General features: G+C 42.5%; 1 protein-coding gene across 7 annotated transcripts in view; it reads left to right on the forward strand.

The window, feature by feature from the left end:
* The window catches only part of grik5 (glutamate receptor, ionotropic, kainate 5), a 97,131-nt gene that overhangs the window by 19,381 nt on the left and 49,767 nt on the right, over positions 1 to 27,983 (forward strand). For all 7 annotated transcript variants that reach the window (XR_013888788.1, XM_080205159.1, XM_080205160.1 and 4 more), the window contains exons 2-4: positions 84 to 248; positions 26,002 to 26,099; positions 27,563 to 27,728. Coding sequence is in view for 6 of the 7 variants with exons in the window: in XM_080205159.1 (XP_080061285.1) it covers positions 84 to 248; positions 26,002 to 26,099; positions 27,563 to 27,728 (429 nt within the window). In the remaining variant the exon portion in view is untranslated. The remainder of the gene's footprint in view (positions 1 to 83; positions 249 to 26,001; positions 26,100 to 27,562; positions 27,729 to 27,983) is intronic.

The raw sequence follows: 27,983 nt of genomic DNA on the forward strand, positions 1-27,983 counted from the left end.
TTGCGTTGCTACTGAGTGGCAGCAATGGTGGAGGAATTGTCCCCTGTCCCCCTTTACTTACTCCTCCATGTGTTTTGTTACAGCTGCTATTTTGGATGACCACACTACATGCGGCAGGGGAGAGAGGTTAGCACTGGCGCTCGCTCGAGAAAAAATCAACAGCATCATCGAAGTCCCTGCCAAAGCCCGTGTGGAAGTGGAAATCTTTGAGCTCCAACAGGATAGTCAGTACGAGGCAACAGATATGAGTATGTTCTACACTCACATAAATGTCTGTGATAAACTACAACTATCGAGCTAGCTCGAAACAGAGTGACTGTCTTCATTTGCATCTTATCAAAATGTCCCTGTCAATGTGTTCCAAACACTCTGTGCATGTCTATTGGTCATCAATTTGCCAGATTCTAATCAATCTGTGTCTGATTCAGATCAGTCTGTGTCTGTTTCCATTCGGTCTGTGTCTTATTCTAATCAGTCTGTGTCTGATTCTAATCAGTCTGTGTCTGACTCTAATCAGTCTGTGTCTTACTCTAATCAGTCTGTGTCTCATTCTAATCAGTCTGTGTCTGATTCTAATCAGTCTGTGTCTGATTCTAATCAGTCTGTGTCTCACTCTAATCAGTCTATGTCTGATTCTAATCAGCCTGTGTCTGATTCTAATCAGTCTGAGTCTTACTCTAATCAGTCTGTGTCTCATTCTAATCAGTCTGTGTCTGATTATGATCAGTCTGTGTCTGATTCTAATCAGTTTGTGTCTGATTCTAATCAGTCTGTGTCTTACTCTAATCAGTCTGTGTCTCATTCTAATCAGTCTGTGTCTGATTCTAATCAGTCTGTGTCTTATTCTAATCAGTCTGTTTCTGATTCTAATCAGTCTGTGTCTTATTCTAATCAGTCTGTGTCTTATTCTAATCAGTCTGTGTCTTATTCTAATTAGTCTGTGTCTGATTCTAATCAGTCTGTGTCTTATTCTAATCAGTCTGTGTTTGATTCTAATCAGTCTGTTTCTGATTCTAATCAGTCTCTGTCTTATTCTAATCAGTCTGTGTCTGATTCTAATCGGTCTGTGTCTGATTCTAATTGGTTTGTGTCTGATTCTAAACAGTCTGTGTCTGTGATTCTAATCAATCTGTGTCTTATTCTAATCAGTCTGTGTCTGATTCTAATCGGTTTGTCTCTGATTCTAATCATTCTGTGTCCTATTCTGATCAGTCTGTGTCTGATTCTAATCAGTTTGTGTCCGATTCTCATCAGTCGGTCTCTGATTCTCATCAGTCGGTGTCTGGTTCTAATCAGTTTGCCTCTGCATCTCATTCTAATCAATCTGTGTTTGATTTTAATCCACTTGCCTTTGTGTCTGATTCTAATCAGTCTGTGCCTGTGTCTGATTCTAATCAGTCTGTGTCTGATACTAATCAGCCTGTGTCTGATTCTAATCAGTCTGTGTCTGATACTAATCAGTCTGTGTCTGATTCTAATCAGTCTGTGTCTGATTCTGATCAGTCCATGTCCGATTCTGATCCGTCTGTGTCCGATTCTGTTCAGTCTGTGTCTGATACTAATCAGTCTGTGTCTGATTCTGATCAGCCTGTGTCTGATTCTGATCAGACTGTGCCGGATTCTGATGAATTTGTTTCTGCATCTGATTTGAATCAGCCTGAAGCTATGTCTGATACTCATCAGTCTGTGTTGGATTCTCAAGAGTCTATGTCTGTGTCCGATTCTGATCAGTCTGTGTCCGATTCTGATCAGTCTGTGTCCGATTCTGATCAGTCTGTCTCCAATTCTGATCTATCTGTGTCCGATTCTGATCAGTCTGTGTCCGATTCTGTTCAGTCTGTATCTGATTCTAATCAGTCTGTGTCTGATTCTGATCGGTCTGTGTCCGATTCTGATCAGTCTGTGTCCGATTCTGATCAGTCTGTGTCTGATTCTAATCAGTCTGTGTCTGATTCTGATCAGTCTGTGTCCGATTCTAATCCGTCTTTGTCCGATTCTGATCAGTCTGTGTCTGATTCTGATCAGTCTGTGTCTGATTCTAATCAGTCTGTGACTGATTCTGATCAGTCTGTGTCCGATTCTGATCAGTCTATGTCCAATTCTGATTCTAATCATTCGATGTCTGTGATTTTAAACAGTCTATGGCTGTTTCTCATCAGTCTGTGTCTGTGTCTGATTCGAATCAGTCTCTGTCCGATTCTGATCTGTCTGTCTGATTCTAATCAGTCTGTGTCTGATTCTCATCAGCCTGTGCCTGATTCTAATCAGTCTGTGTCCGATTCTGATGAATTTGTTTCTGTGTCTAATTTGAATCAGTGAGAGGCTATGTCTGATACTCATCAGTCTGTGTCGGATTCTCATGAGTCTATGTCTGTGTCCGATTGTAATCAGTCTCTGTCCAATTCTAATCCATTTGGTTCTGTGTCTGATTCTAATCATTCCGTGTCTGAATTTAATCAATCTCTGTCTGTGTCTGATTCTAATAAGTCATTGTCCTAATTCTAATCAATCTGTGTCTGATTCTAATCAGTCTGTGTCTGAGTCTAAACTGTTGGTGTCTGATTCTGAACTATTGGCGTCGGATTCTAGTCAGTCGGTGTCTGATTTTACTCAGTCGGTGTCTGATTCTGATCAGTCGGTGTCTGTGATTCTAATCAGTCTGTGTCTGATTCTAATCAGTCTGTGTCTGTGTCTGATTCTAAACTGTTGGTGTCTGATTCTGAAGTGTTGGTGTCTGATTCTCGTCAGTTGGTGTCTGATTCTGATCAGCTGGTGTCTGTGATTCAAATCAGTCTGTGTCTGATTCTAATCAGCCTGTGTCTAATTCTAATCAGTCTGTCTGATTTTAATCAGTCTGTGTCTGATTCCAATCAGTCTGCGTCTGATTCTCATCAGTCTGTGTCAGTGTCCGATTCTGATCAGTCTGTGTCTGTGTTTGATTCGAATCAGACTCTGTCGCATTCTGATCAGTCTGTGTCTGATTCTAATCAGCCTCTGTCTGATTCTCATTAGTCTGTGTCTGATTCTAATCAGCCTGTGTCCGACTCTGAGGAATTTGTTTCTGCGCCTGATTTGAATCAGCCTGAGGCTATGTCTGATACTCATCACTCAGTGTCAGTGTCTGATTCTGACCAGTCTGTCTTTGATTCTAATCGATCTGTGTCTGAATCTAAATAATCTGTGCCTGTGTCTGATTCTAATCAGTCTGTGTCAGAATATAATCGGTCTGTGTCTGAATCTACTCAATCTGTGTCTGTCTGATTGTAGTGGATCTGTGTCTGATTCTAATTGGTCTGTGTCTGATTCTAACTACTCTGTGTCTGATTCTAATTGTTCTGTGTCAGTGCCCGATTCTAATCAGTCTGTATCTGATTGTAATCAGTCTCTGTCCTTGTCTGTTTCTAATCAGTCTGTGCCCTTGCCTGATTCTAATCAGTTTGTGTCTGTTTCTGATTCTAATCAGTCTGTGTCTGATACTTATCAGTCTGTATCAGTGTCCTATTCTAATCAGTCTGTGTCTGATTCTAATCAGTCTGTGTCTGAATCTCATCAGTCTGTGTCTGAATCTCGTCACTCTGTGTCTGATTCTCGTCAGCCTGTGTCTGATTCTCGTCAGTCGGTGTCTGATTCGCATCAGTTGGTGTCTGATTCTCATCGATTTGCCTCTGCGTGTGATTCTAATCAGTCTGTGTTTGATTCCAATCCATTTGCCTTTGCGTCCGATACTAATCAGTCTGTGAATGATACTAATCAGTCTGTGTCCGATTCTGATCAGTCTGTGTCTGATTCTGATTCTAATCAGTTGATGTCTGTGATTTTAATCAGTCTGTGTCTGATTCTCATCAGTCTGTGTCGGTGTCCGATTCTGATCTATCTGTGTCCGACTCTGATTCTAATCAGTCGATGTCTGTGATTTTAATCAGTCTGTGTCTGATTCTAATCAGTCAGTGTCTGATTCTAGACTGTTGGTGTCTGATTCTAGTCAGTCGGTGTCTGATTCTGATCAGTCTGTGTCTGTGTCCGATTCTAATCAGTCTGTGTCGATGTCCAATTCTAATCAGTTTGTGTCTGTGATTCTAGTCAGTTGGTGTCTGATTCTAATCAGTCTGTGTCTAATTCTAATCAGTCTGTTTGATTTTAGTCAGTCTGTGTCTGATTCAAACACTGTGTGTCTGATTCTCCAGTCTGTGTCAGTGTCCAATTCTGATCAGTCTGTTCCTGTGTTTGATTTGAATCAGTCTGTGTCGGATTCTGATCAGTCTGTGTCTGATTTTCATCAGTCTGTGTCTGATTCTAATCGGTCTGTGTCTGATTCTCTTCAATCTGCGTCCGATTCTGATGAATTTGTTTCTGTGTCTGATTTGAATCAGCCTGAGGCTATGTCTGATACTCATCGGTCTGTGTCGGATTCTCATGAGTCTATGACTGTGTCCGATTCTAATCAGTCTCTGTGCGATTCTAATCCATTTGGTTCTGTGCCTGATTCTAATCATTCTGTTTCTGAATTTAATCAATCTCTGTCCATGTCTGATCCTAATAAGTCATTGTCCTAATTCTAATCAGCCTGTGTCTGATTCTAATCGGTCTGTGTTGGTGCGGTGCCCGATTCTCATCGGTCTGTGTCTGAATCTCATCAGTCGGTGTCTGATTCTCATCAGTCTGTGCCTGATTCTCATCAGTCGGTGTCTGATTCTCATCAGTCTGTGCCTGATTCTCATCAGTCGGTGTCTGATTCTCATCGATTTGCCTCTGCGTCTGATTCTATCAGTCTGTGTTTGATTCTAATCCATTTGCCTTTGCGTCTGATACTAATCAGTCTGTGAATGATACTAATCAGTCTGTGTCCAATTCCGATCAGTCTATGTCTGATTCTGAAGAGTCTGTGCCCGATTCTGATCAGTCTGTGTGTGATTCTGATCAGTCTGCGTCTGATTCTAATCAGTCTGTGTCTGATTCTAATCCGTCTGAGTCCGGTTCTAATCCCTCTGAGTCCGGTTCTAATCAGTCTGCATCCGATTCTAATCAGTCTGCATCCGAATCTGGTCAGTCTGCTTCTGATTCTGACTCTAATCAGTGTGCATCTGGTTCTAATCCGTGTGCAGCTGCTTCTAATCATTGTGCGTCTGATTCTAATCAGTCTGTGTCTGATTCTCATCAGTCTGCGTCTGATTCTAATCAATCTGCGCCTGATTCTAGTCAGTCTACGTCTGACTCTACTCAATCTGTGTCTCATTCTAATCAGTCTGCGTCTGATTCTAATCAGTCTGCATCTGATTCTAATCAGTCCATGTCTGATTCTCATCAGTCTGTGTCTGACTCTGATCAGTTTGTGTTTGATTCTAATCAGTCTGTGTCTGATACTAATCAATCGGTGTCTGACTCTAATCAATTCGCCTCTGCGTCTGATTCTAGTCAGTCTGCGTCTGATTTTAGTCAGTCGGTGTCTGATTCTAATGAATTTGCCTCTGAATCAAAACAATTTGCCTCTGAATCTAATCAATTTGCCTGTGCATCTGATTCTAATCAGTCTGTGTTTGATTCTAATCAACCTGTGTCTGTGCCTGATTCTAAACTGCTGGTGTCTGATTCTAGTCAGTCGGTGTCTGATTCTGATCAGTCGGTGTGCAATTCCGATCAGTCAGTGTGTGATTCTTATCAGTCAGTGTGTGATTCTGATCAGTCGGTGTGTGATTCTGATCAGTTGGTGTGTGATTCTGATCAGTCGGTGTGTGATACTGATCAGTCAGTGCATGATTCTGATCAGTCAGTGCATGATTCTGATCAGTCAGTGTGTGATACTGATCAGTCGGCGTGTGATTCTGATCAGTCGGCGTGTGATTCTGATCAGTCGGTGTGTGATACTGATCAGTCAGTGTGTGATTCTGATCAGTTGGTGTGTAATTCTGATCAGTTGGTGTGTGATACTGATCAGTCGGTGTGTGATTCTGATCAGTTGGTGTGTGATTGTGATCAGTCGGTGTGATTCTGATCAGTCGGTGTGTGATTCTGATCAGCCGGTGTGTGATTCTGATCAGTCGGCGTCTGATCCTGATGAGTCTTTGTCTGATTCTGATCATTCACCATCTGATTCTAATCAGTCCGTGTCTGATTCTAGTCAGTCCGTGTCTGATTCTAGTAAGTCGGTCTCTGATTCTTGTCAGTTGGTGTCTGATTCTAATCAATTTGCCTCTGCATGTGTCTGATCAGTCTCTGCCTGTGTCTGATTCTCATGAGTCTGTGTCTGAATCTAATCAATTTGCCTCTGAATCTGATTCTAATTAGTCTGTGTCTGATTCTAGTCAGCCTGTGTCTGATTCTAGTCAGTCTGTGTCCGATTCTAGTTAGTCTGTGTCCGATTCTAGTCAGCCTGCATCCGATTCTAGTCAGTCGGTGTCTAATTCTAATCAGTCTGTGTCTGATTTTCATCAGCCTGTGTCTGAATCTAATCAATTTGCCTCTGAATCTGATTCTAATTAGTCTGTGTCCGATTCTAATCAGTCTGCATCTGATTCTAGTCAGTCGGTGTCTGATTCTAATCAGTTTGTGTCTGATTCTAATCAGTCTGCGTCTGATGCTATTCAGTCTGCATCTGATTCTAACCAGTCTTTGTCTGAGTCTAATGAATTTGCCTAATCAATGTGCCTCTGAATCTAATCAATTTGCCTGTGCGTCTGATTCTAATCAGTCTGTGTTTGATTCTAATTAATTTGCCTGTGTGTCTGATTCTAATCAGTCTGTGTTTGATTCTAATTAATTTGCCTCTGCATCTGATTCTAATCAAGCTGTGCCTGTGTCTGATTCTAATAAGTCTGTGTCTGATTCTAATCAACCTGTGTCTGTGTCCGATTCTAAACCATTGGTGTCTGATCCTAAACTATTGGTGTCTGATTCGAGTCAGTCGGAGTCCGATTCTGATCAGTCGGTGTGTGATTCTGATCAGTCGGCGTGTGATTCTGATCAGTCAGTGTCTGATTCTAATCGGTCTGCGTCTGATTCTAATCAGTCTGCATCTGATTCTAATCAGTCCACATCAGATTCTAATCAGTCTGTGTCTGATTCTTCTCAGTCTGTGTCTGATACTCATCAGTCTGTGTCTGAATCTAATCAATTTACCTGTGAATCTGATCAATTTGCCTCTGCGTCTGATTCTAGTCAGTCTACATCTGATTCTAGTCAGTCGGCGTCTGATTCTAGTCAGTCGGTGTCTGATTCTAGTCATTCTGTGTCTGATTCTAGTCAGTCTGCTTCTGATTCTAGTCAGTCGGTGTGTGATTCTAGTCAGTCGGTGTGTGATTCTAGCCAGTCGATGTGTGATTCTAGTCAGTTGGTGTGTGATTCTAGTCAGTCTGTGTCTGATTCAAGTCAGCCTGTGTCTAATTCTAGTCAGTCTGTGTCCGATTCTAGTCAGTCTGTACCCGATTCTGGTCAGTCTGTGTCTGAATATAGTCAGTTGGTGTGTGATTCTAGTCAGTCAGTGTGTGATTCTAGTCAGTCAGTGTGTGATTCTAGTCAGTTGGTGTCTAATTCTAGTCAGTCGGTGTCTGATTCTAGTCAGTCTGTGTCTGATTGTAGTCGGTCTTCATCTGATTCTAGTCAGTCGGTGTGTGATTCTAGTCAGTCGGTGTCCGATTCTAGTCAGCCTGTGTCCGATTCTAGTCAGTCTGTGTCCGATTCTAGTCAGTCTGTGTCCGATTCTAGTCAGCCTGCATCTGGTTCTAGTCAGTCGGTGTTTAATTCTAGTCTGTCAGTGTCTGATTCTAATCAGTTTGTGTCTGATTCTAATCAGTCTTTGTCTGAATCTAATGAATTTGCCTCTGAATCAAATCAATGTGCCTCAATCTAATCAATTTGCCTGTGCGTCTGATTCTAATCAGTCTGTGTTTGATTCTAATTAATTTGCCTCTGCATCTGATTCTAATCAGTTTGTGCCTGTGTCTGATTCTAATAAGTCTGTGTCTGATACTAATGGGACTGTGTCTGATTCTAATCAGTCTGTGTCTGATTCTAATCAGTCCACGTCAGATTCTAATCAGCCTGTGTCTGATTCTTATTGGTCTGTGTCTGATACTCATCAGCCTATGTCTGAATCTAATCAATTTGCCTCTGAATCTAATCAATTTGCCTCTGCGTCTGATTCTAATTAGTCTGTGTATGATTCTAGTCAATCTACATCTGATTCTAGTCAGTCGGTGTCTGATTCTAGTCAGTCTGCGCCTGATTCTAGTCAGTCTGCGTCTGATTCTAGTCAGCCTGTGTCTGATTCTAGTCAGTCGGTGTGTGATTCCGGTCAGTCGGTGTGTGATTCCAGTCAGCCGGTGTGTGATTCCAGTCAGCCGGTGTGTGATTCCAGTCAGTCGGTGTGTGATTCTAGTCAGTTGGTGTCTGATTCTAACCAGTCTGTGTCTGATTCTGATCAGTCTGTGACTGATTCTGATCAGTCTGCGTCCGATTCTAATCAGTCTCTCTCCGATTCTAATCCATTTAGTTCTGTGTCTGATTCTAATCATTCCGTGTCTGAATTTAATCAATCTCTGTCTGTGTCTGATTCTAATCAGTCTGTGTCTGATTCTAATCAGTCTGCGTCTGATTCTCATCAGCCGGTGTCTGATTCTAATTAGCCTGTGTCTGATACTAATCAGTCTGTGTCTGATACTAAACAGTCTGTGTCTGATACTAATCTCTCCGTGTCTCTGTCCGATTCTAATCCATTTGGTTCTGTGTCTGATTCTAATCATTCCGTGTCTGAATTTAATCAATCTCTGTCTGTGTCTGATTCTAATAAGTCATTGTCCTATTCTAATCAGTCTGTGTCTGATTCTAATCAGTCTGTGTCTGATTCTAATCAGTCTGCGTCTGATTCTAATGAGTCTGTGTCTGATACTAATCAGTCTGTGTCTGATGCTAATCTCTCTGTGTCTCTGTCCGATTCTAATCCATTTGGATCGGTGTCTGATTCTAATCATTCCGTGTCGGAATTTAATCAATCTCTGTCTGTGTCTGATTGTAATCAGTCTGTGCCTGATTCTAAACAGTCTGTGTTTGATTCTAATCAGTCTGTGTGTGATTCGAATCAGTCTGTCCGATTGTAATCAGTCTGGGTCTGATTCTATTCAGTCTACGTCTAATTCTAATCAGTCTGCGTCTGATTCTAATCGGTCTGTGTCTGAATCTAATCATTTTGCCTCTGAATCTAATCATTTTGCCTCTGAATCTAATCATTTTGCCTCTGAATCTAATCATTTTGCCTCTGAATCTAATCACTTTACCTCTGAATCTAATCAATTTGCCTCTGTGGCTGATTCTAACCAGTCTGTGTTTGATTCTGATCAGTCTGTGTCTGATACTAATCAGTCTGTGTCTGATCCTAATCAGCCTGTGTCCGATTTTTATCAGTCTGTGTCCAATTCTAATCAGTGTGTGGCTGATACTAATCAGTCTGTGTCTGATTCTAATCAGTCTGTGTCCGATTCTAATCAGTCTGCATCTGATGCTATTCAGTCTGCATCTGATTCTAATCTGTCTTTGTCTGAATCTAATGAATTTGCCTCTGAATCTAATCAATTTGCTTCTGAACCTAATCAATTCGCCTCTGCGTCTGATTCTAATCAGTCTGTGTTTGATTTGAATTAATTTGCCTTGGCATCTGATTCTAATCAGTCTGTGCCTGTGTCTGATTCTAATAAGTCTGTGTCTGATTCTAATCTGTCTGTGTCTGATTCTAGTCAGTCTGTGTCTGATTCCAATAACTCTGCGACTGATTCTAATCAGTCTGCGTCTTATTCTAATCAGTGTGTGTCTGATTCTAATCAGCCTGTGTCTGATTCTGATCAGCCTGTGACTGATTCTGATCAGTCTGTCTGATTCTGATCAGTCTGTGACTGATTCTGATCAGTCTGTGTCTGATTCTGATCAGTCTGTGTCTGATTCTAATCAGTCTGTCTGATTGTAATCAGTCTGTGTCTGATTCTATTCGGTCTGCGTCAAATTCTAATCAGTCTGCGTCTGATTCTAATCGGTCTGTGTCTGAATCTAATCAATTTGCCTCTGCAGCTGATTCTAACCAGCCTGTGTTTGATTCTGATCAGTCTGTGTCTGATACTAATCAGTCTGTGTCTGATTCTAATCAGTCTGCGTCTGATGGTATTCAGTCTGCATCTGATTCTAATCAGTCTTTGTCTGAATCTAATGAATTTGCCTCTGAATCTAATGAATTTGCCTCTGAATCTAATCAGTTCACCTCTGCATCTGATTCTAATCAGTCTGTGTTTGATTCGAATTAATTTGCCTCGGCATCTGATTCTAATCAGTCTGTGCCTGTGTCTGATTCCAATCAGTCTGTGACTGATTCTACTCACTCTGCGTCTGATTCTAATCAGTGTGTGTCTGATTCTAATCAGTCTGTTGATTCTGATCAGTTTGTGACTGATTCTGATCAGTCTGTGTCTGATTCTGATCAGTCTGTGTCTGATTCTGATCAGTCTGTGTCTGATTCTCATCAGTTGGTGTCTGATTCTAATTGGTCTGTGTCTGATACTAATCTCTCTGTGTCTCTGTCCGATTCTAATCCATTTGGTTCTGTGTCTGATTCTAATCATTCCGTGTCTGAATTTAATCAATCTCTGTCTGTGTCTGATTCTAATAAGTCATTGTCCTATTCTAATCAGTCTGTCTGATTCTAATCAGTCTGCGTCTGATCTGAATCAGTCTGCGTCTGATTCAAATCAGTCTGCGTCTGATTCGAATCAGTCTGCGTCTGATTCAAATCAGTCTGTGTCAGATTCGAATCAGTCTGTGGCAGATTCTAATGTTTCTGTGGCAGATTTGAATTGGACTGTGACTGATTTGAATCAGTCTGTGACTCATTCAAATCAATCTGTATCTGTGTCTGATTCAAATCAGTCTTTGTCTGATTCAATTCAGTCTTTGTCTGATTCATAGAATCAGAGAAACATAGAAACGCTACACTACAGAAAGAGACCATTCGGCCCATCGAGTCTGCACCGCCCTCAATCCCACCCGGGTCCTACCTTCATATCCCTACATACTTACCCATTAATCCCTCTAACCTATGCATCTCAGGACACTATGGGGCAATTTTTTTAGCATGGCCAATCAACCTAACCCGCACATTTTTCAATTGTGGAAGGAAACTGGAGTACCCGGAGGAAACTCACGCAGACACGAGGAGAATGTGCAAACTCCACAGACAGTGACCTAAGCTGGGAATCGAACTCTGTTCCCTGGAGCTGTGAAGCAGCAGTGCTAACCACTGTGCTACTGTGCCACCCTGATTCAAATCAGTCTGTGTGTCTGATTCGAATCAGTGTGTGTCTGATTCTAATCAATCTGTGTCTGATTCGAAGCAGTGTGTGTCTGATTCTAATCAATCTGTGTCTGATTCTAATTAGTCTTTGTCTGATTCGAATCAGTTTGTGTATCTGATTCGAAGCAGTGTGTGTCTGATTCAAATCAGTGTGTTTCTGATTCTAATCAGTCTGTGTCTGATTCTAATCAATTTGTGTGTGTGTCTGATGCTAATCAATTTGTGCCTGTGCCTGATTCTAATCAGTGTTTGATTGTTATCTGTATGAGTCTGATTCTGATCAACTTGTGTCTAATTGGAACCTGTCTGTTTCAAATCGATCTGTGTCTGTCTGATTCTAATGAGACTGTGTCTGATTCCCATCGTCTGCGTCAGATTCTAATCAGTGTGTGTCTAAATCTAATCAGTCTGTGTCTGTGTCTGATTCTAATCAGTCTGTCTGATTCTAATCAGTTTGTTTCTGATTCTAATGTGGCTGTGTCAGTTTCGAATCAGACTGTGACTGATTTTAATCAGTCTGTATCTTTGTCTGATTCTAATCAATCTGTACCTATATCTTAATCTAGTCAGCCTGTATCTGTCTTATTCGAATCAGTGTGCGTTTGATTTGAATTGGTCTGTGCATGATTCTAATCGGTCTGCGTCTGGTTCTAATCTGTCTGCGTCTGATTCTAATTAGTCTGCGTCTAATTCTAATCGGTCTGTTTCTGATTTGTTGTCTGATTCTGATCAGTCTCTGTCTGATTCTGATTAGTCTGTGTCTGATTCTGATTAGTCTGTGTCTGATTCTAATCAGCCTGAGTCTGATTCTGATCAGACTGCGCCTGATTCTAATCAGTCTGTGTCTGATTCTAATCAGTACGCATCTAGTTCTAATCAGTATGTGTCTAATTCTAATCATTCTGTGTCTCTGTCTGATTCTAATTAGTCTGTGACTGATTCTAATCAGACTGCATCTGATTCTAATCAGTCTGTGTCTAATTCTAATTAGTCTCTTTCTTTGTGATTCAAATTATTCTGTGCCTGATTCAAATCAGTCTGTGTGCCTGATTCTAATCAGTCTGTGTCTGATTCTAATCAGTCTGTGTCTGATTCTAATTAGTCTGTGTCTGAATCTAATCAGTCTCTGTCTGATTCTAAAAAGTCTGTCTGATCCTAATCAGTCTGTCTGATTTGAATCAGTCTGTGTCTCAGATTCAAATCAGTGTGTCTGTGTTTCATATTACTCTGTATCTGATTGGGATCTGTCTGTCTGTTTCGAATCAGTCAGTGTCTGTCTGATTCTAATCAATCTGTGTCTCATTCAAATCAGTCTGTGACTGATTCTCATCAGTCTGCGCCTCATTCTAATCAGCCTGTGACTGATTCTAATTAGTCTGTGTCTGATTCTAATCTGTCTGTCTGATTGTAATCAGTCTGTACCTGTCCTCTTCAGATTATTCTGTGTCTTGTTCGAATCAGTCTGCATGTCTGATTCTAATCAATCTGCATTTTATTCTAATCAGTTTGTGTCTGATTCAAAGCTGTTTGTGTCTGATTCTAATCAGTCTGTATCTGTCTGATTCTAATTCTGTGTCTGATTCAAATCAGTCTGTGCCTCTGATTCGAATCAGTGTATCTCTGATTTGAATCATTGTGTCTCTGATTTGAATCAGTGTCTGATTTGACTCAATGTGTGTCTGATTTGAATCAGTGTGTGTCTGATTCTAATTAGTCTGTGTCTGATTCTAATCAGTCTCTGTATCTGATTTTAATCAGTCTGTGTTTACTGGTTCTGATAATTCTGCGTCTGATTCTAATCAGTCTGCACCTGATTCTAATCAGTCTGTGTCTAATGCTTATCGGTCTGCAACTGTCTGATTCGAATCAGTCAGTGTCTCAGATTCGAATCAGTGTGTCTCTGTTTCATATTACTCTGTGTCTGATTGGGATCTGTCTGTCTGTTTTGAATTAGAGTGTGTCTGTCTGATTCTAATCAGTCTGTGTCTCATTCACATCCGTCTGCGACTGATTCTCATCAGTCTGCGATTGATTCTCATCAGTCTGCGCCTCATTCTAATCAGCCTGTGACTGATGGTAATCAGTCTGTGTCTGATTCTAATCTGTCTGTCTGATTGTAATCAGTCTGTACCTGTCCTCTTCAAATTATTCTGTGTCTTATTCGAATGCATGTCTGATTCTAATCAGTCTGCGTTTGATTCTCATCTGTCTGTCTGATTCAAAGCTGTTTGTGTCTGATTCTAATCAGTCTGTATCTGTCTGATTCTAATTCTGTCTCTGATTCGAATCAGTGTGTCTCTGATTTGAATCAGTGTCTGATTTGAATTAGTGTGTGTCTGATTTGAATCAGTGAGTCTGATCCTAATTAGTCTGTGTCTGATTCTAATCAGTCTGTGTATCTGATTCTAATCAGTCTGTGTCTGATTCTAATCAGTCTGTGTCCGATTCTAATTAGTCTGTGTCTGATTCTAATTAGTCTGTGTCTGAATCTAATCAGGCTCTGTCTGATTCTAATCAGTCTGTGTCTGATTCTAATCAGTCTGTCTGATTTGAATCAGTCTGTGTCTGATTCTAATCAGGCTTGTGTGTGATTCTAATCAGCCTGTGTCTGTGTATGATTCTAATCAGTCTGTGTCTGATTCTAATTAGTCTCTGAGTGTGATTCTAATCAGTCTGTGTCTGTGTATGATTTTAATCAGGCTGTGTCTGAATCTAAGCAATCTGTGTCTGATGCTAATGAGTCTGTGTTTGATGCTAATCAGTTTGTGTCTCATGCTAATGAGTCTGTGTTTGATGCTAATGAGTCTATGTTTGATGCTAATCAGTCTGTGTTTGATGCTAATCAGTCTGCGTCTGATTCTAATGAGTCTGTGTCTGTTTGTAGTTAATGTGTGTCTATGATTCAAATTGTTCTGTGCCTGATTCGAATCAGTCCGCATGCCTCATTCTAATCAGTCTGAGTCTGATTCTAATCAGTCTGCGTCTGATTCTAATTGGTCTGTGTCATATTCTAATCAGCCTGTGTCTGATCCTAATCAATTTGTGTCTGATTCTGATAAGTCTGTGACTGATTCTAATCAGTCTGCATCTGATTCTAATCAAACTGTGTCTGATTCTAATCAGTCTGTATCTGATTCTAATCAGTCTGCATCTGATTCTAATCAAACTGTGTGTGATTCTAATCAGTCTGTGTCTAATTCTAATTGGTCTGTGTCTGTTTCTATTCAGTCTGAGTCTGATTCTAATCAGTCTGCTTCTGATTCTAATCAGTCTGCGTCTGATTCTAATCCACCTGTGTCATATTCTAATCTGCCTGTGTCTGATTCTGATCAGTCTGTGTCTGATTCTAATCAGTCTGAGTCAGATTCAAATCTCTGTCTGATTGTAATCAGTCTGTACCTGTCCTTTTTGAATTATTCTGTGTCTTATTAGAATCAGTCTGTGTGTCTGATTCTAATCAGTCTGTGTCTGATTCTAATCAGTCTGTATCTGATTCGAAGCTGCCTGTGTCTGATTCTGAGTGGAAAATAAGTGAGATGAGTGGAAAATCGAATTGCGGGATGGAAGTGTGGAGACATTTAAATAATAGTCCTTCCTACTGTTATTTCTACCAAAATGGATAACCTCACATTTGCCAACGTTGTACTCCATCTGCCAGGTCCTCACCCACTCACTCCACCTATCCAAATCTCTCTGCAGACTTCCCGCGTCTTCCATGCAATTCGCTTTTCTACTCATCTCACTCATTTTCCACTCAGAATCACAGACAGCTTCAAATCAGACACAGACTGATTAGAATCAGACACAGACTGATTAAAATCAGACACAGACTGATCAGAATCAGACACAGGTGGATTAGAATAGGATGCAGACAGATTAGAATCAGATGCAGACAGATTAGGATCAGAAACAGACTGATTAGAATCAGACTCAGACTGAGTAGAATCAGACACAGACACAGACTAATTAGAATTAGACACAGACTGATTAGAATCAGATGCAGACTGATTAGAATCAGACACAGACTGATTAGAATCAGATGCAGACTGATTAGAAGCAGACACAGACTGATTATTATGAAAAGCTGCAGCATGCTATGGTGCAGAGGGATCTGGGGGTCCTTGTGCACGAATCGCAAAAACCCAGTCTGCAGTTGCAGCAGGTGATCAAGAAGGCGAATGGGATGCTGGCTTTTATAGCGAGGGGGATAGAATATAAAAGCAGGGAGGTCTTGCTGCAACTGTACAGGGCACTGGTGAGGCCGCAGCTGGAGTACTGTGTGCAGTTTTGGTCCCCTTATTTGCGTAAGGATATATTGGCCTTGGAGGGAGTACAGAGAAGGTTCACCAGGCTGATATCGGAGATGAGGGGGTTAGCTTATGAGGAGAGATTAAATAGACTGGGGCTGTATTCGTCGGAGTTTAGAAGGATGAGAGGGGATCTTATAGAGACGTACAAGATAATGAAGGGGATAGATAGGGTAGAAGTAAAGAGATTCTTTCCGCTTAGAAAGGAAAACAGAACTAGAGGGCACAGCCTCAAAATAAGGGGGGACAGTTTAGAGTTGAGGAAGAACTTCTTCACTCAAAGGGTGGTGAATCTCTGGAATTCTCTGCCCGTTGAAGTGGTGGAGGGTACCTTGTTGAATATATTTAAGTCACGGGTAGATAGATTTCTGATAGACAGGGGAATTAAGGGTTATGGGGAAAAAGCGGGAAAGTGGAACTGATCCACTTCAGATCAATCATGATCTTATTGAATGGCAGGGCAGGCTCGAAGGGCTAGATGGCCTACTCCTGTTCCTATTTCTAATGTTCATATGATTCGAATCCGTCGGTGTCTCTGATTCGAATCCGTGTGTGGCTGATTCAAATCAGTGCGTGTCAGATTCAAATCAGTGTGTGTCTGATTCTAATCAGTCTCTGTATCTGATTCTAATCAGTCTGAGTCTGATTCTAATCAGTCTGTGTCTGATTCTAATCAGTCTGTATCTGATTCTAATCAGTCTGTCTGATTCAAATCTGTCTGTCTGATTGTTATCAGTCTGTACCTGTCCTTTTCAAATTATTCTGTGTCTGATTCTAATCAGTCTGTCTGATTCAAATCTGTCTGCCTGATTGTAATCAGTCTGTACCTGTCCTTTTTGAATTATTCTGTGTCTTATTTGAATCAGTCTGCGTGTCTGATTCTAATCAGCCTGCGTGTCTGATTCTAATCAGTCTGCATCTGATTCTGATCAGTCTGTGTCTGATTCTAATCAGTCTGCATCTGATTCAAAGCTGTCTGTGCCTGATTCAAATCAGTCTATGTCTCTGATTCGAATCAGTGTGTCTCTGATTCAAATCAGTGTATGTCTGATTCAAATCAGTGTGTGTCTGATTTCAATCTGTGTGCCTGATTTGAATCTGTGTGTGTCTGATTTGAATCAGTGTGTGTCTGATTCTGATTAGTCTGTGTCTGATTCTAAACAGTCCGTGTATCTGATTCTATGATGTGGAGATGCTGGTGTTGGACTGGGGTAAACACAGTAAGAAGTCTGACATCACCAGGTTTAAGTCCAACCAATTGTCTGTCTGTTTGTAATCTATCTGTCTGATTGTAATCAGTCTGTACCTGTCCTTTTTGGATTATTCTGTGTCTTATTCGAATCAGTCTGTGTGTCTGATTCGAATCAGTCTGCATCTGATTCTAATCTTTTTGTGTCTGATTCTAATCAGTTTGTGTCTGATTGTAATCAGTCTGTGTCTGATTCAAAGCTGTTTGTCTGATTCTGATCAGTCTGTATCAGTCCGATTCGAATTATTCTGTGTCTGATTCGAATCAGTCTGTGTCTCTGATTTGAATCAGTGTGTCTCTGATTCGAATCAGTGTGTCTCTGATTTGAATCAGTGTGTGTCTGATTTGAATCAGTGTGTGTCTGATTTGCATCAGTGTGTGCCTGATTCTAATTAGTCTGTGTCTGATTCTAAACCGTCTTTGTATCTGATCCTAATCAGTCTGTGTCTAATTCTAATCAGTCTATGTCTGACTCTAATCAGTCTGTGTCTGATTCTAATTAGTGTGTATCTGATTCTAATCAGTCTCTGTCTGATTCTAATCAGTCTATCTGATTCTAATCAGTCTTTGTGTGTGATTCTAATCAGTCTGTGTCTGATTCTAATCAGTCTGTGCCTGATTCTAATCAGTCTCCATCTGTGTCTGAGTCAAATTAGCCTGTGCCTGTATCTGATTCTAATCAGTCTGTGTCTAATTCTAATCAGTCTGTGTCTGATTCTATTCAATCTGTTTCTGTGTCTGATTCGATTCTGTTTGTGTCTGATTCTAATCAGTTTGTGTCTATATCTGATTCTAATCAATTTGTTTCTTTGTCTGATTCTAATGAGTCTGTTTGGCTTCTAATCAGTCTGTGACTGGGTCTGATTCTCATCAATCTGCATCTGTGTCTGATTCAGTCAGTCTGTGTCAATTCTAATCTGTCCTTGTCTGATTCTAATCAGTCTGTGTCTGATTCTAATCAGTCTTTGACTGATTCTAATCAGTTTGTATCTGTGTCTGAGTCAAATTAGTCTGTGTCTGTATCTAATTCTAATCAGTCTGTGTCTGACTCTAATCTGTCTGTGTCTGTGAGTCAAATTAGTCTGTGTCTGTATCTAATTCTAATCAGTCTGTGTCTGATTCTAGTGAGTCTGTGTCTAATTCTATTCTGTGTCTGATTCAAATCATTCTGAGTGTCTGATTCAAATCATTCTGAGTGTCTGATTTGAATCAGTCTGTGTGTCTGATTCAAATCAGTGTGTGTCTGATTCGAATCAGTGTGTGTCTGATTCTAATCAGTCCGTTTCTGTGTCTCATTCTAATCAGTCTGTTTCTGAGTCTGATTCTAATCAGTCTGAGTCTGATTCTAATCAGTCTGTGACTGGGTCTGATTCCCATCAATCTGTGTCTCTGTCTGATTCTGTCAATCTGTGTCTAATTCTAATCTGTTTGTGTCTGATTCTAATTGTTCTGTGTCTGATTCTAATAAGTATGTGTCTGATTTTTATCAATCTTGGTCTGATTCTAATCAGTCTGTGTCTGATTCTAATACACCTTTGTCTGATTCTAATCAGTCTGTGTCTGTGTCAGATTCTAATCAGTCTCTATCTAATTCGAATCAGTCTGTGATTCTATTCAGTCTGTGTCTGTGTCTGAATCTAATCAATCTGTGTCTGATTCTAATCAGTCTGTGTCTGATTCTAATCAATCTGTTTCTGTGTCTGTTTCTTATCAGTCTGTGTCAGATTCTAATCAATCTGTGTCTTTGTCTGATTCAATCAGCCTGTGTCTGTGTTTGATCCTAATCAGTTTGTGTCTGTCTGATTCTAATCAGCCTGTCACAGAGTCTGATTCTCATCAATCTACGTCTGTGTCTGATTCAATCAGTTTGTGTCAATTTCTAATCATTCTGTGTCTGATTCTAATCAGTCTGTGTCTGATTCTAATCATTCTGTGTCAGATTCTAAGCAGTCTGTGTATGATTTTGATCAGTCTGTATCTGATTCTAATCAGTCTGTGTCTGATTCTAATCAATCTGTGCCTGATTCGAATCAGTCTATTTTTGTGTCTGATTCTAATAATTCTGTGTCGGATCAGTCTGTACCTGTACCTAATTCTAATCAGTCTGTGTCTGATTCAAATCAGTCTGTCCGATTCTAATCAGTCTATGTCTGATAAGGTTCACCATGGAAGGCTTCTGCAGAAAATGCAGATGTATGGGATTGAGGGTGATTTAGTTAATTGGATCAGGAATTCGCTGGCGGATAGGAGACAGAGGGTGGTGGTTGATGGTAAGTATTCGTCATGGAGTTCAGTTACGAGTGGTGTGCCTCAGGGATCTGTTTTGGGGCCACTGCTGTTTGTAATTTTTATAAATGATCTGGATGAGGGCATAGTTGGGTGGATTAGTAAATTTGCTAATGACACCAAAGTCGGAGGTGTGGTAGATAGTGAGGAAGGGTGTCTTAGTTTACAGGGAGACTTGGACAAGTTGCAGAGCTGGGCCGAGAGGTGGCGGATGGAGTTTAATGCGGAAAAGTGTGAGGTAATTCACTTTGGCAGGAATAACGGATGTGTAGAGTATATGGCTAACGGTAGGACTCTGAATAGTGTGGATGAACAGAGGGATCTAGGTGTATGTGTACATAGATCCCTGAAAGTTGGGAATCAAGTAGATAAGGTTGTTAGGAAGGCATACGGTGTCTTGGCGTTTATTGGTAGGGGGATTGAATTTAGGAGCCGCAGCGTCATATTGCAACTGTACAAAACTCTGGTGCGGCCGCACTTGGAGTATTGTGTGCAGTTCTGGTCCCCACATTATAGGAAGGATGTGGAGGCTTTGGAGAGGGTGCAGAGGAGGTTTACCAGGATGTTGCCTGGTACGGAGGGGAGGTCCTATGAGGAGAGACTGAGGGTTTTGAGGTTGTTTTCGTTAGAAAGAAGGCGGCTACGAGGGGACCTTATTGAAACATATAAGATGATTAGAGGTTTAGATAGGGTGGACAGTGATAGCCTTTTTCCTCGGATGGAGAAAGCTAGCACGAGGGGGCATAGCTTTAAATTAAGGGGTGGTAGTTATAGGACGGATGTCAGAGGTAGGTTCTTTACCCAGAGGGTGGTGAGGGATTGGAATGCCCTGCCTGCTGCGGTTGTAAATGCGCCTAGTTTGGGGGCGTTTAAGAGATCCGTGGATAGGTTTATGGATGGAAAGGGTTTGGTTTAGGTTAGAGGGTCATTGCTTTTTAACTGGTTGGCGCAACATCGTGGGCCGAAGGGCCTGTTCTGCGCTGTAATGTTCTATGTTCTATGTGTCTGAGTCGAATCAGTCTGTGTGCAGTTCTAATCTGTCTGTGTCTGGTTCTAATTAGTCTGTGTCTGATTCTAATCAGTCTGTGTCTGCGTCTGATTCTTGTCAATCTGTGTCGGATTCTTATCAATCTGGGTCTGATTCTAGTCAGTATGTGTCCGATTCTAATCAGTCTGTGTCTCGTTCTAATCAGTCTGTGTCTGATTCTAATCAGTCTGTGTATGATTCTCATCAATTTGTGGCTGTGCCTGCTACTAATCAGTCTGTATCTATGTCGGATCCAAATCAGTCTGTGTCTGTGTTTGATTCTTATCAGTCTGTGTCAGAATCTGATCGTCAGGTTCTGATCCTAATCAGTCTGTGGCTGGGTCTGATTCTAATCAATCTGCATCTGTGTCTGATTCAAATAGTCTGTTTTAATTCTAATCTTTCTCTGTTTGATTCTAATTGTTCTGTGAATGATTCTAATCAGCCTGTGCCTGATTCTAATCAGTCTGTCTATTCTAAACCGTCTGTATCTGATTCTAATCAATTTGTGTCGGTGCCTGATTCTCATCAGTCTGTGCCTGATTCTAATCAGTCTGCTTCTGCGTCTGAGTCAAATTAGCCTGTGTCTGTATCTAATTCTAATCAGTCTATGTCTGATTCTCTTCTGTCTGTGTCCGTGAGTCAAATTAGTCAGTGTCTGTATCTAATTCTAATCCGTCTGTGTCTGATTCTAATCCGTCTGTGTCTAATTCTATTCTGTGTCTGATTCAAATCAGTCTGTGTGTCTGATTCTAATCAGTCTGTGTCTGATTCGAATCAGTCTTTATCTGATTCTACTCAGTCTGTGTCTGAGTCTAATCAGTCTGTACCTGTCTGGTTCTACTCAGTCTGTGTCTGATTCTAATCAGTCTGTGTCTGATTCTAATCAGTCGGTTTCTGTGTCTGATTCTAATCAGTCAGATTCTGATTCTAATCAGTCTGTGACTGGGTCTGATTCTCAATCTGTGTCTCTGTCTGATTCTGTCAATCTGTGTCTAATTCTAATCTGTCTGTGTCTGATTCTAACTTCTGTGTCTGATTCTAATCGTTCTGTGTCTGATTCTAATGAGTCTGTGTCTGATTTTTATCAATCTGGGTCTGATTCTAATCAGTCTGTGTCTGATTCTAACACACCTTTGTCTGATTCTAATTAGTCTGTGTCTGTGTCAGATTCTAATCAGTCTCTGTGTAATTCGAATCAGTCTGTGTCTGATTTTTATCAATCCGGGTCTGATTCTAATCAATCTGTGTCTGATTCTAATACATCTTTGCCTGATTCTAAACTGCCTGTGTCTTTGTCAGATTCTAAACAGTCTCTAATTCGAATCAGTATGTGTCTGGTTCTATTCAGTCTGTGTCTGTGTCTGACCGTAATCAGGCTGTGTCTGCCTGATTCTAATCAGTCTGTGACTGGGTCTGATTCTCATCAATCTGCATCTGTGTCTGATTCAATCAGTTTGTGTCTATTTCTAATCTGACTGTATCTGATTCCAATTGTTCTTTATCTGATTCTAATCAGTCTGTGTCTGATTCTAATCAGTGTGTGTCTGATTCTAATCAATCTGTGTTTGGAATCAGCCTGTGTCTGATTCTAATTTGCCTGTGTCTTATTTTCATCAAGCTGTGTCTGTTTTTGATCAGTCTGTGTATGTGTCTGAGTCGAATCAGTCTGTGTCTGTATCTAATTCTAATCTGTGTCTGTGAATTCTAATCTGTGTCTGATTTTCATCAGTCTGTGTCTGATTCTAATCAGTCAGTGTATGATTCTCATCTGTTTGTGGCTGTGCCTGCTACTAATTGGTCTGTATCTATGTCGGATCCAAATCAGTCTGTGCCTGTGTCTAATTCCAATCAGTCCGTGTCTTATTCAAATCTGTCTGTCTGATTGTAATCAGTCTGTACCTGTCCTTTTTGAATTATTCTGTGTCTTATTCGAATCAGTCTGTGTGTCTGATTCTAAACAGAATGCATCTGATTCTAATCAGTCTGTGCCTGATTCTAATCAGTCTATTTTTGTGTCTGATTCTAATAATTCTGTGTCTGTGTTTGTTTTTAATCAGCCTGTGTCTGATTCTAATCAGTCTGTGTCGGATCAGTCTGTGCCTGTACCTAATTCTAATCAGTCTGTGTCTGATTCAAATCAGTCTGTCCAATTCTAATCAGTCTGTGTCTGAGTCGAATCAGTCTGTGTGCTGTTCTAATCTGTCTGTATCTGATTCTAATCAGTCTGAATCTCATTCTAATCAGTCTGTTTCTGATTCTAATTAGCCTGTGTCTGATTCTAATCAGTCTGTGTTTGTGTCTGCTTCTAATCACTCTGTGGCTAGGTCTTATTCTCATCAATCTCCGTCTGTGTCTGATTCAGTCAGTCTGTGACTAATTCTAATCGTTCTGTGTCTGATTCTTATTCTGTTTCTGATTCTGATCAGTCTTTTTCTGACTCTAATCAGTCTGTTTCTGATTCTAATCAGTTTGTTTCTGATTCTAATGAGTCTGTGTCTGATTCTAATCAGTCAGTGTTTGATTCTAATCAGTCTATATCTGTGTCTGATTCTAATCAGTCTGTGAGTGATTCTGATCAGTTTGTGTCTGCGTCTGATTCTTATCAGTCTGTGCCTATGCCTGATTGTAATCAGTCTGTGTCTGCATCTGATTCCAATCAGTCTATGTCCGATTCTCATCAAGCTGTGTCTGATTCTGATCAGTCTGTGTCTGTGTCTGAGTCGAATTAGTCTGTGTCTGTATCTAATCGTAATCAGTCTGTGTCTGATTCTAATCAGTCTGTATCTAATTCTAATCAGCCTGTGTCTGATTCTCATCAATTTCTGGCTGTGCCTGCTACTAATCAGTCTGCATCTATGTCACTTCCAAATCAGTCTGTGTCTAATTCTTATCAGTCTGTGTCTGATTCTAATATTCTGTGTCTGATTCTAATCTGTCTGTGTCAGAATCTGATCAGTCAGGGTATGATCGTAATCAGTCTGTGTCTGTATCTGCTTCTCATCAGTCTGTGGCTGTGTCTGATTCTAACCAATCTGCGTCTATGTCTGGTTCAAATAGTCTGCGTCTAATTCTAATCTTTCTCTGTCTGATTCTAATCATTCTGTGTCTGTGTCAAATCAGTCTGTGTCTGATTCTAATCAGTGTCCGATTCTCATCAGTTTGTGTCCGACTCTAATCCGTCTGTGTCTGCTTCTAATCACTCTGTGGCCGGGTCTTATTCTCATCAATCTCCGTCTGTGTCTGATTCAGTCAATGTGTGACTAATTCTAATCGTTCTGTGTCTGATTCAGTCAGTCTGTGACTAATTCTAATCGTTCTGTGTCTGATTCAGTCAGTCTGTGACTAATTCTAATCGTTCTGTGTCTGATTCTAATTGTTCTGTGTCTGATTCTAATCGTTCTGTGTCTGATTCTTATCATTCCGTTTCTGATTCTGATCAGTCTTTTTCTGATTCTAATCAGTCCATGTCTGATTTTAATCAGTCCTGTGTCTGCGTCTGATTCTAATCAGTCTGTGTCTGATTTTAATCAGTCTGTGTCTGATTCTAATCAGTCCTGTGTCTGCGTCTGATTCTAATCAGTCTGTGTCTGATTTTCAGGTTTTCATCATTCTTGACAGTTCTTGATTATTTTTATGAATACCTCAACCTCCCCCAGCACCCTCTCCTCTGTGGCCCTTTTCTTCCTTCCTTCTCTGTATCCAGGGATATTTAGACTTCTCTCTGCCACCTTTTTGAACCAGTTCTCCAATGTCATCCTAACATATAACCTGCAGCCCACACTCATTCTTTAACTCACACCGGGTTCATAGGTCTTTGCTTTGAAGCTATTTTCTAACTGATTTTATTTCTGTTTTCTCTGTTGCCCTGATCCCACCCAGCAATGTACAATTTGTAATGCTAACTTTACCTTCCTCTCTCCGTCCGTTCTATACCTTTGCTTTTTTTTCCCTCCCGTCTGTTGGTTCTCATTCTCCAGCCAAATTTAAATTTCAAACCCTTTCCTATATTGTAACAGCCCCCAGTTGGTCCCAGCTCTGTTGATGTGGAAACCATCCAACCATTGTAGGTCCTATACCCTCCCCCCTGCACCCCAGGACTAGCCCTAATGTCCAAGGGGTCTAAAGCATTTCCTCCGGCGCTCTGACTAACCACTGCACCCCCCCCCATCCTATTTTGAGGCTTGTATCTGAGTATTGCCTGACAGCTTTCTTTCTCACTTGTTGATTGCTGCCTGTAGGTCTGTCAGACACCCCTCTTCCTTTGCCTGTGCAACATGCATGAAATATCGGAAATAGGAGCTGAGGATGGCCATTCGGTCCTTCTTGCCTACTCTGCCATTCCCTATGATCACGGCTGATCCTCTTTCTCAACACCATACTCCTGCACTCTCCCCATAGCCTTTGATGCCTTTAGATGCTAGAAATCTATCTCATTCCTCCTTAAATATACTCAGCCATTTGGCCTCCACAGCTTTCTGTGGTAGAGAATTCCACACATTCACCGCCGTCTGAGTGAAGATATTTCTCCTCACCTCAATCCCAAATAGTTTACCACACATCCTGAGTTTGTGATCCCTAGTTCGAGATACTCCTAGCCTTCGGAAACAACATCCCCGCAAGTCTGTCCAACCCTGCTAGAGTTTTAAATGCTCCAATTAGATCCCCTCTCATTCTTCTAAATTCCCACGAATACAGGCCCATTCCACCCAATCTCAAATGACATTTCTGCCATCCCACCAGCCAGTTTGGTGAAGAGTCACTCCTTGTATGGCGATAAAATCATTTCTCAGATAAGGAGACCAACACTGCATACAATAATCCAGGTGTGGTCTTATCAAGGCCCAATACAGCTGCAATGAAACTTTCTTTGATTTGATTTATTATTAGTATACAGCAAAAAGTATTGTTTCTCGTGCCCTGCAGACAAAGCATAGCATTCATAGACAAGGGAACAAGAGAGTGCAGAATGTAGTGTGACCGTCATAGCTAGGGTGTAGAGAAACTTAATGTGAGATATGTCCATTCAAAAGTCTGATGGCAGACTTCCTCCGGCCCCTACAACCCTCCCATCTCTGTAACCTCCTGCAGCCCCTACAACCCTCCCATCTCTGTAACCTCCTCCAACCCCTACAACCACCCCCCCATCTCTGTAACCTCCTGCAGCCCCGACAACCCTCCCAATCTCTGTAACCTCCTCCAGCCCCTACCACCCCCTCTATCACTGTAACCTCCTCCAGTCTCCACATCCCTCCCTATCTCTGTAATGTCCTCCAGCCTCTGCAACCCTCCCTATCTCTGTAACCTCCTCCACCCCCTCTATCTCTGTAACCTCCTCCAGTCCCTACATCCCTCCCCATCTCTGTAACCTCCTGTAGCCTGCAGAGATCTCTGCGCTCCTCTAATTCCAGCCTCTTGAGCATCCCCTGATTCCCATTGCACCACCACTGGTGACCATACCTTCAGCTGCTTGTGGACCCTGAACTCTGGAATTCCTTCCCTAAACCTCTCCGCCTCATCACCTTCCTCCGCTTTAACGGTTCTCCGTAAACCCTTTGTCCAACCTCTTGTTCAGCGGCCCTGATGTCTCTGGATGTGTTTTGGTGTTAAACTTTGACAGGTTCTGCTCCTCTGAAGTGTCGTAGGATGTTTCACTTTGTTAAAGGCAATGTATGTGTATAAATTCAAGGTGGATTTGTTGTTATTCAACCACACCGGACTGATCATATATGAGAACTCTTTATCATCTTCACCTTTATCATCCTCACCCTCACAAGATTCCTCTCCATCTGCTTACCTTCTTTTACAGTGTGCCAGATTCTTCCCAAAGGCGTGGCGGCCATCTTGGGCCCATCATCAAGTCCAGCGTCCGGATCATTCATTAGTCACATCTGTGGAGAGAAAGAGGTAAAGGGAAAATATGCGGCAAGGTCGGGGTAGGAGATGGCTGAATTGTGAGCAAAAAGCATGTGAAACGGATGTAGGAATGGTGCCTGAAGAGGAGGGCCAATCCCCAGGCAGGGAGGCAGGTCCATGCCCCGTGAATGGGAGGGGAGGGCAGCCCCGCGAACGGGAGGGGAGGGCCGCCCCGCAAATGGGAGGGGAGGGCCGCCCCGTGAACGGGAGGGGAGGGCCGCCCCGCGAACGGGAGGGGAGGGCCGCCCCGCGAACGGGAGGGGAGGGCCGCCCCGCGAATGGGAGGGGAGGGCAGCCCCGTGAACGAGAGGGGAGGGCCGCCCCGTGAACGGGAGGGGAGGGCCGCCCCGTGAACGGGAGGGGAGGGCCGCCCCGCAAATGGGAGGGGAGGGCCGCACCCCCCCCAGGAGGGAGGGGAGAGCTGGCTCATCCTTCCTGGGTGGAGGGAAGAGCACCCCCCTCACCAGGCAAGAGGGGAGGGCCGGCCCACCTCATCACCCGACTCGGGACAGGGCGGCTCACACCCCAACTTTGGGCAGGAGGGAGCGGCCCAACCCTGGACCGGAGTGGACGGCCCCAGCCCCACCCCCTCCGGGCGGAACAGGCGGCCCCACTCTCCGGGGTGGGAGGGGTGGCCACGCTCACACTCTCCCCCACACCCCAGGGTGGGAGGGAGCAGTCCACCCCCACCCCGGGTGCAATGGGATCTGACCACCATCCCTCCTCCCCCCCCCTGGGTGGGATGGGGTCTGTTGAAGAGGGTCAGGAGAGAGATCTCTGGGTGGGACAAGGTCTGGGCAGGATGGAGGTATTTCTGGGATATAGTGAGGGTGAGGGGCAATTTCTGGGAGAGGGTAAGAGTGACGGGCAACTTCTGAGTGAGAGTGAGGGGCAGTCTCTGGGAAAAGGTGAGGGTGAAGGACAGTTTCTGGGTGAGGGCAAAGGGCAGTTTTTTAGTGAGGATGAGGGGCAGTTTCTGGGTGAGGGTGAGGGGCAGTTTCTGGGTGAGGGTGAGGGACAGTGTCTGGGTGAGGGTGAGGGACAGTTTCTGGGTGAGGGTGAGGGGCAGTTTCTGGAAGACGGTGAGGGTGAGGGGCAGTTTCTGGGTGAGGGTGAGGGGCAGTTTCTGGGTGAGGGTGAGGGGCAGTGTCTGGGTGAGGGTGAGGGGCAGTTTCTGGGTGAGGGTGAGGGGCAGTTTCTGGAAGACGGTGAGGGTGAGGGACAGTTTCTGGAAGACAGTGAGGGTGAGGGGCAGTTTGTGGGAGAGGGTGAGGGAGAATTTTAAGCATGTGAGGTTTGGATGTATTTGAGGTGATAAATCGGGATTGGATCAAGTATTGGTGTGATGGTTAAGTTTCGGATGAAGTTTTGTCCCCAGGTTGGGGTGAGGTTAAGGTCGAGTGTTTGAATGATAGCTTGGTACTCAGTCCAATCTTTCCTTCTCTCCTGTGCAGATTCCTCACATTAAGGTTGGCCCCGAGGAAACACCAAAATTACAGTACCTGAGATTTGCCTCTATCAGCCTTTACCCAAGTAACGAAGACATTAGTCTGGCTGTGGGAAGTATCCTAAAGTTCTCCAACTGCCCCTCCAGCAGCCTTGTCTGTGCGAAAGCTGAATGTAAGGACACAGTTTTGCTGGCAGTGTGTGGTCACTCACTGTGGGCTAAAATCAGATATGTTTCTAATCTCTCTCATCTGCACTTACTCGGCGATTTCCATTTCAGAAACCCTGCCTGTTTCTTCACTCACTTTCCTCTCTCCATTCTCACAAAACCTTTCCCTCCCTGAAACTTCGAGCAGCAAATTTGCAGCCATCAGTCTCCCGTGGCAACTCTTCTACTGCCCACTCATTCTATGCTCTTGAGCACAAAAT

The sequence above is a fragment of the Carcharhinus amblyrhynchos genome, chromosome 16, assembly GCF_965287045.1.
Source record: "Carcharhinus amblyrhynchos chromosome 16, sCarAmb.v2.hapA, whole genome shotgun sequence".
Taxonomy (NCBI): domain Eukaryota; kingdom Metazoa; phylum Chordata; class Chondrichthyes; order Carcharhiniformes; family Carcharhinidae; genus Carcharhinus; species Carcharhinus amblyrhynchos.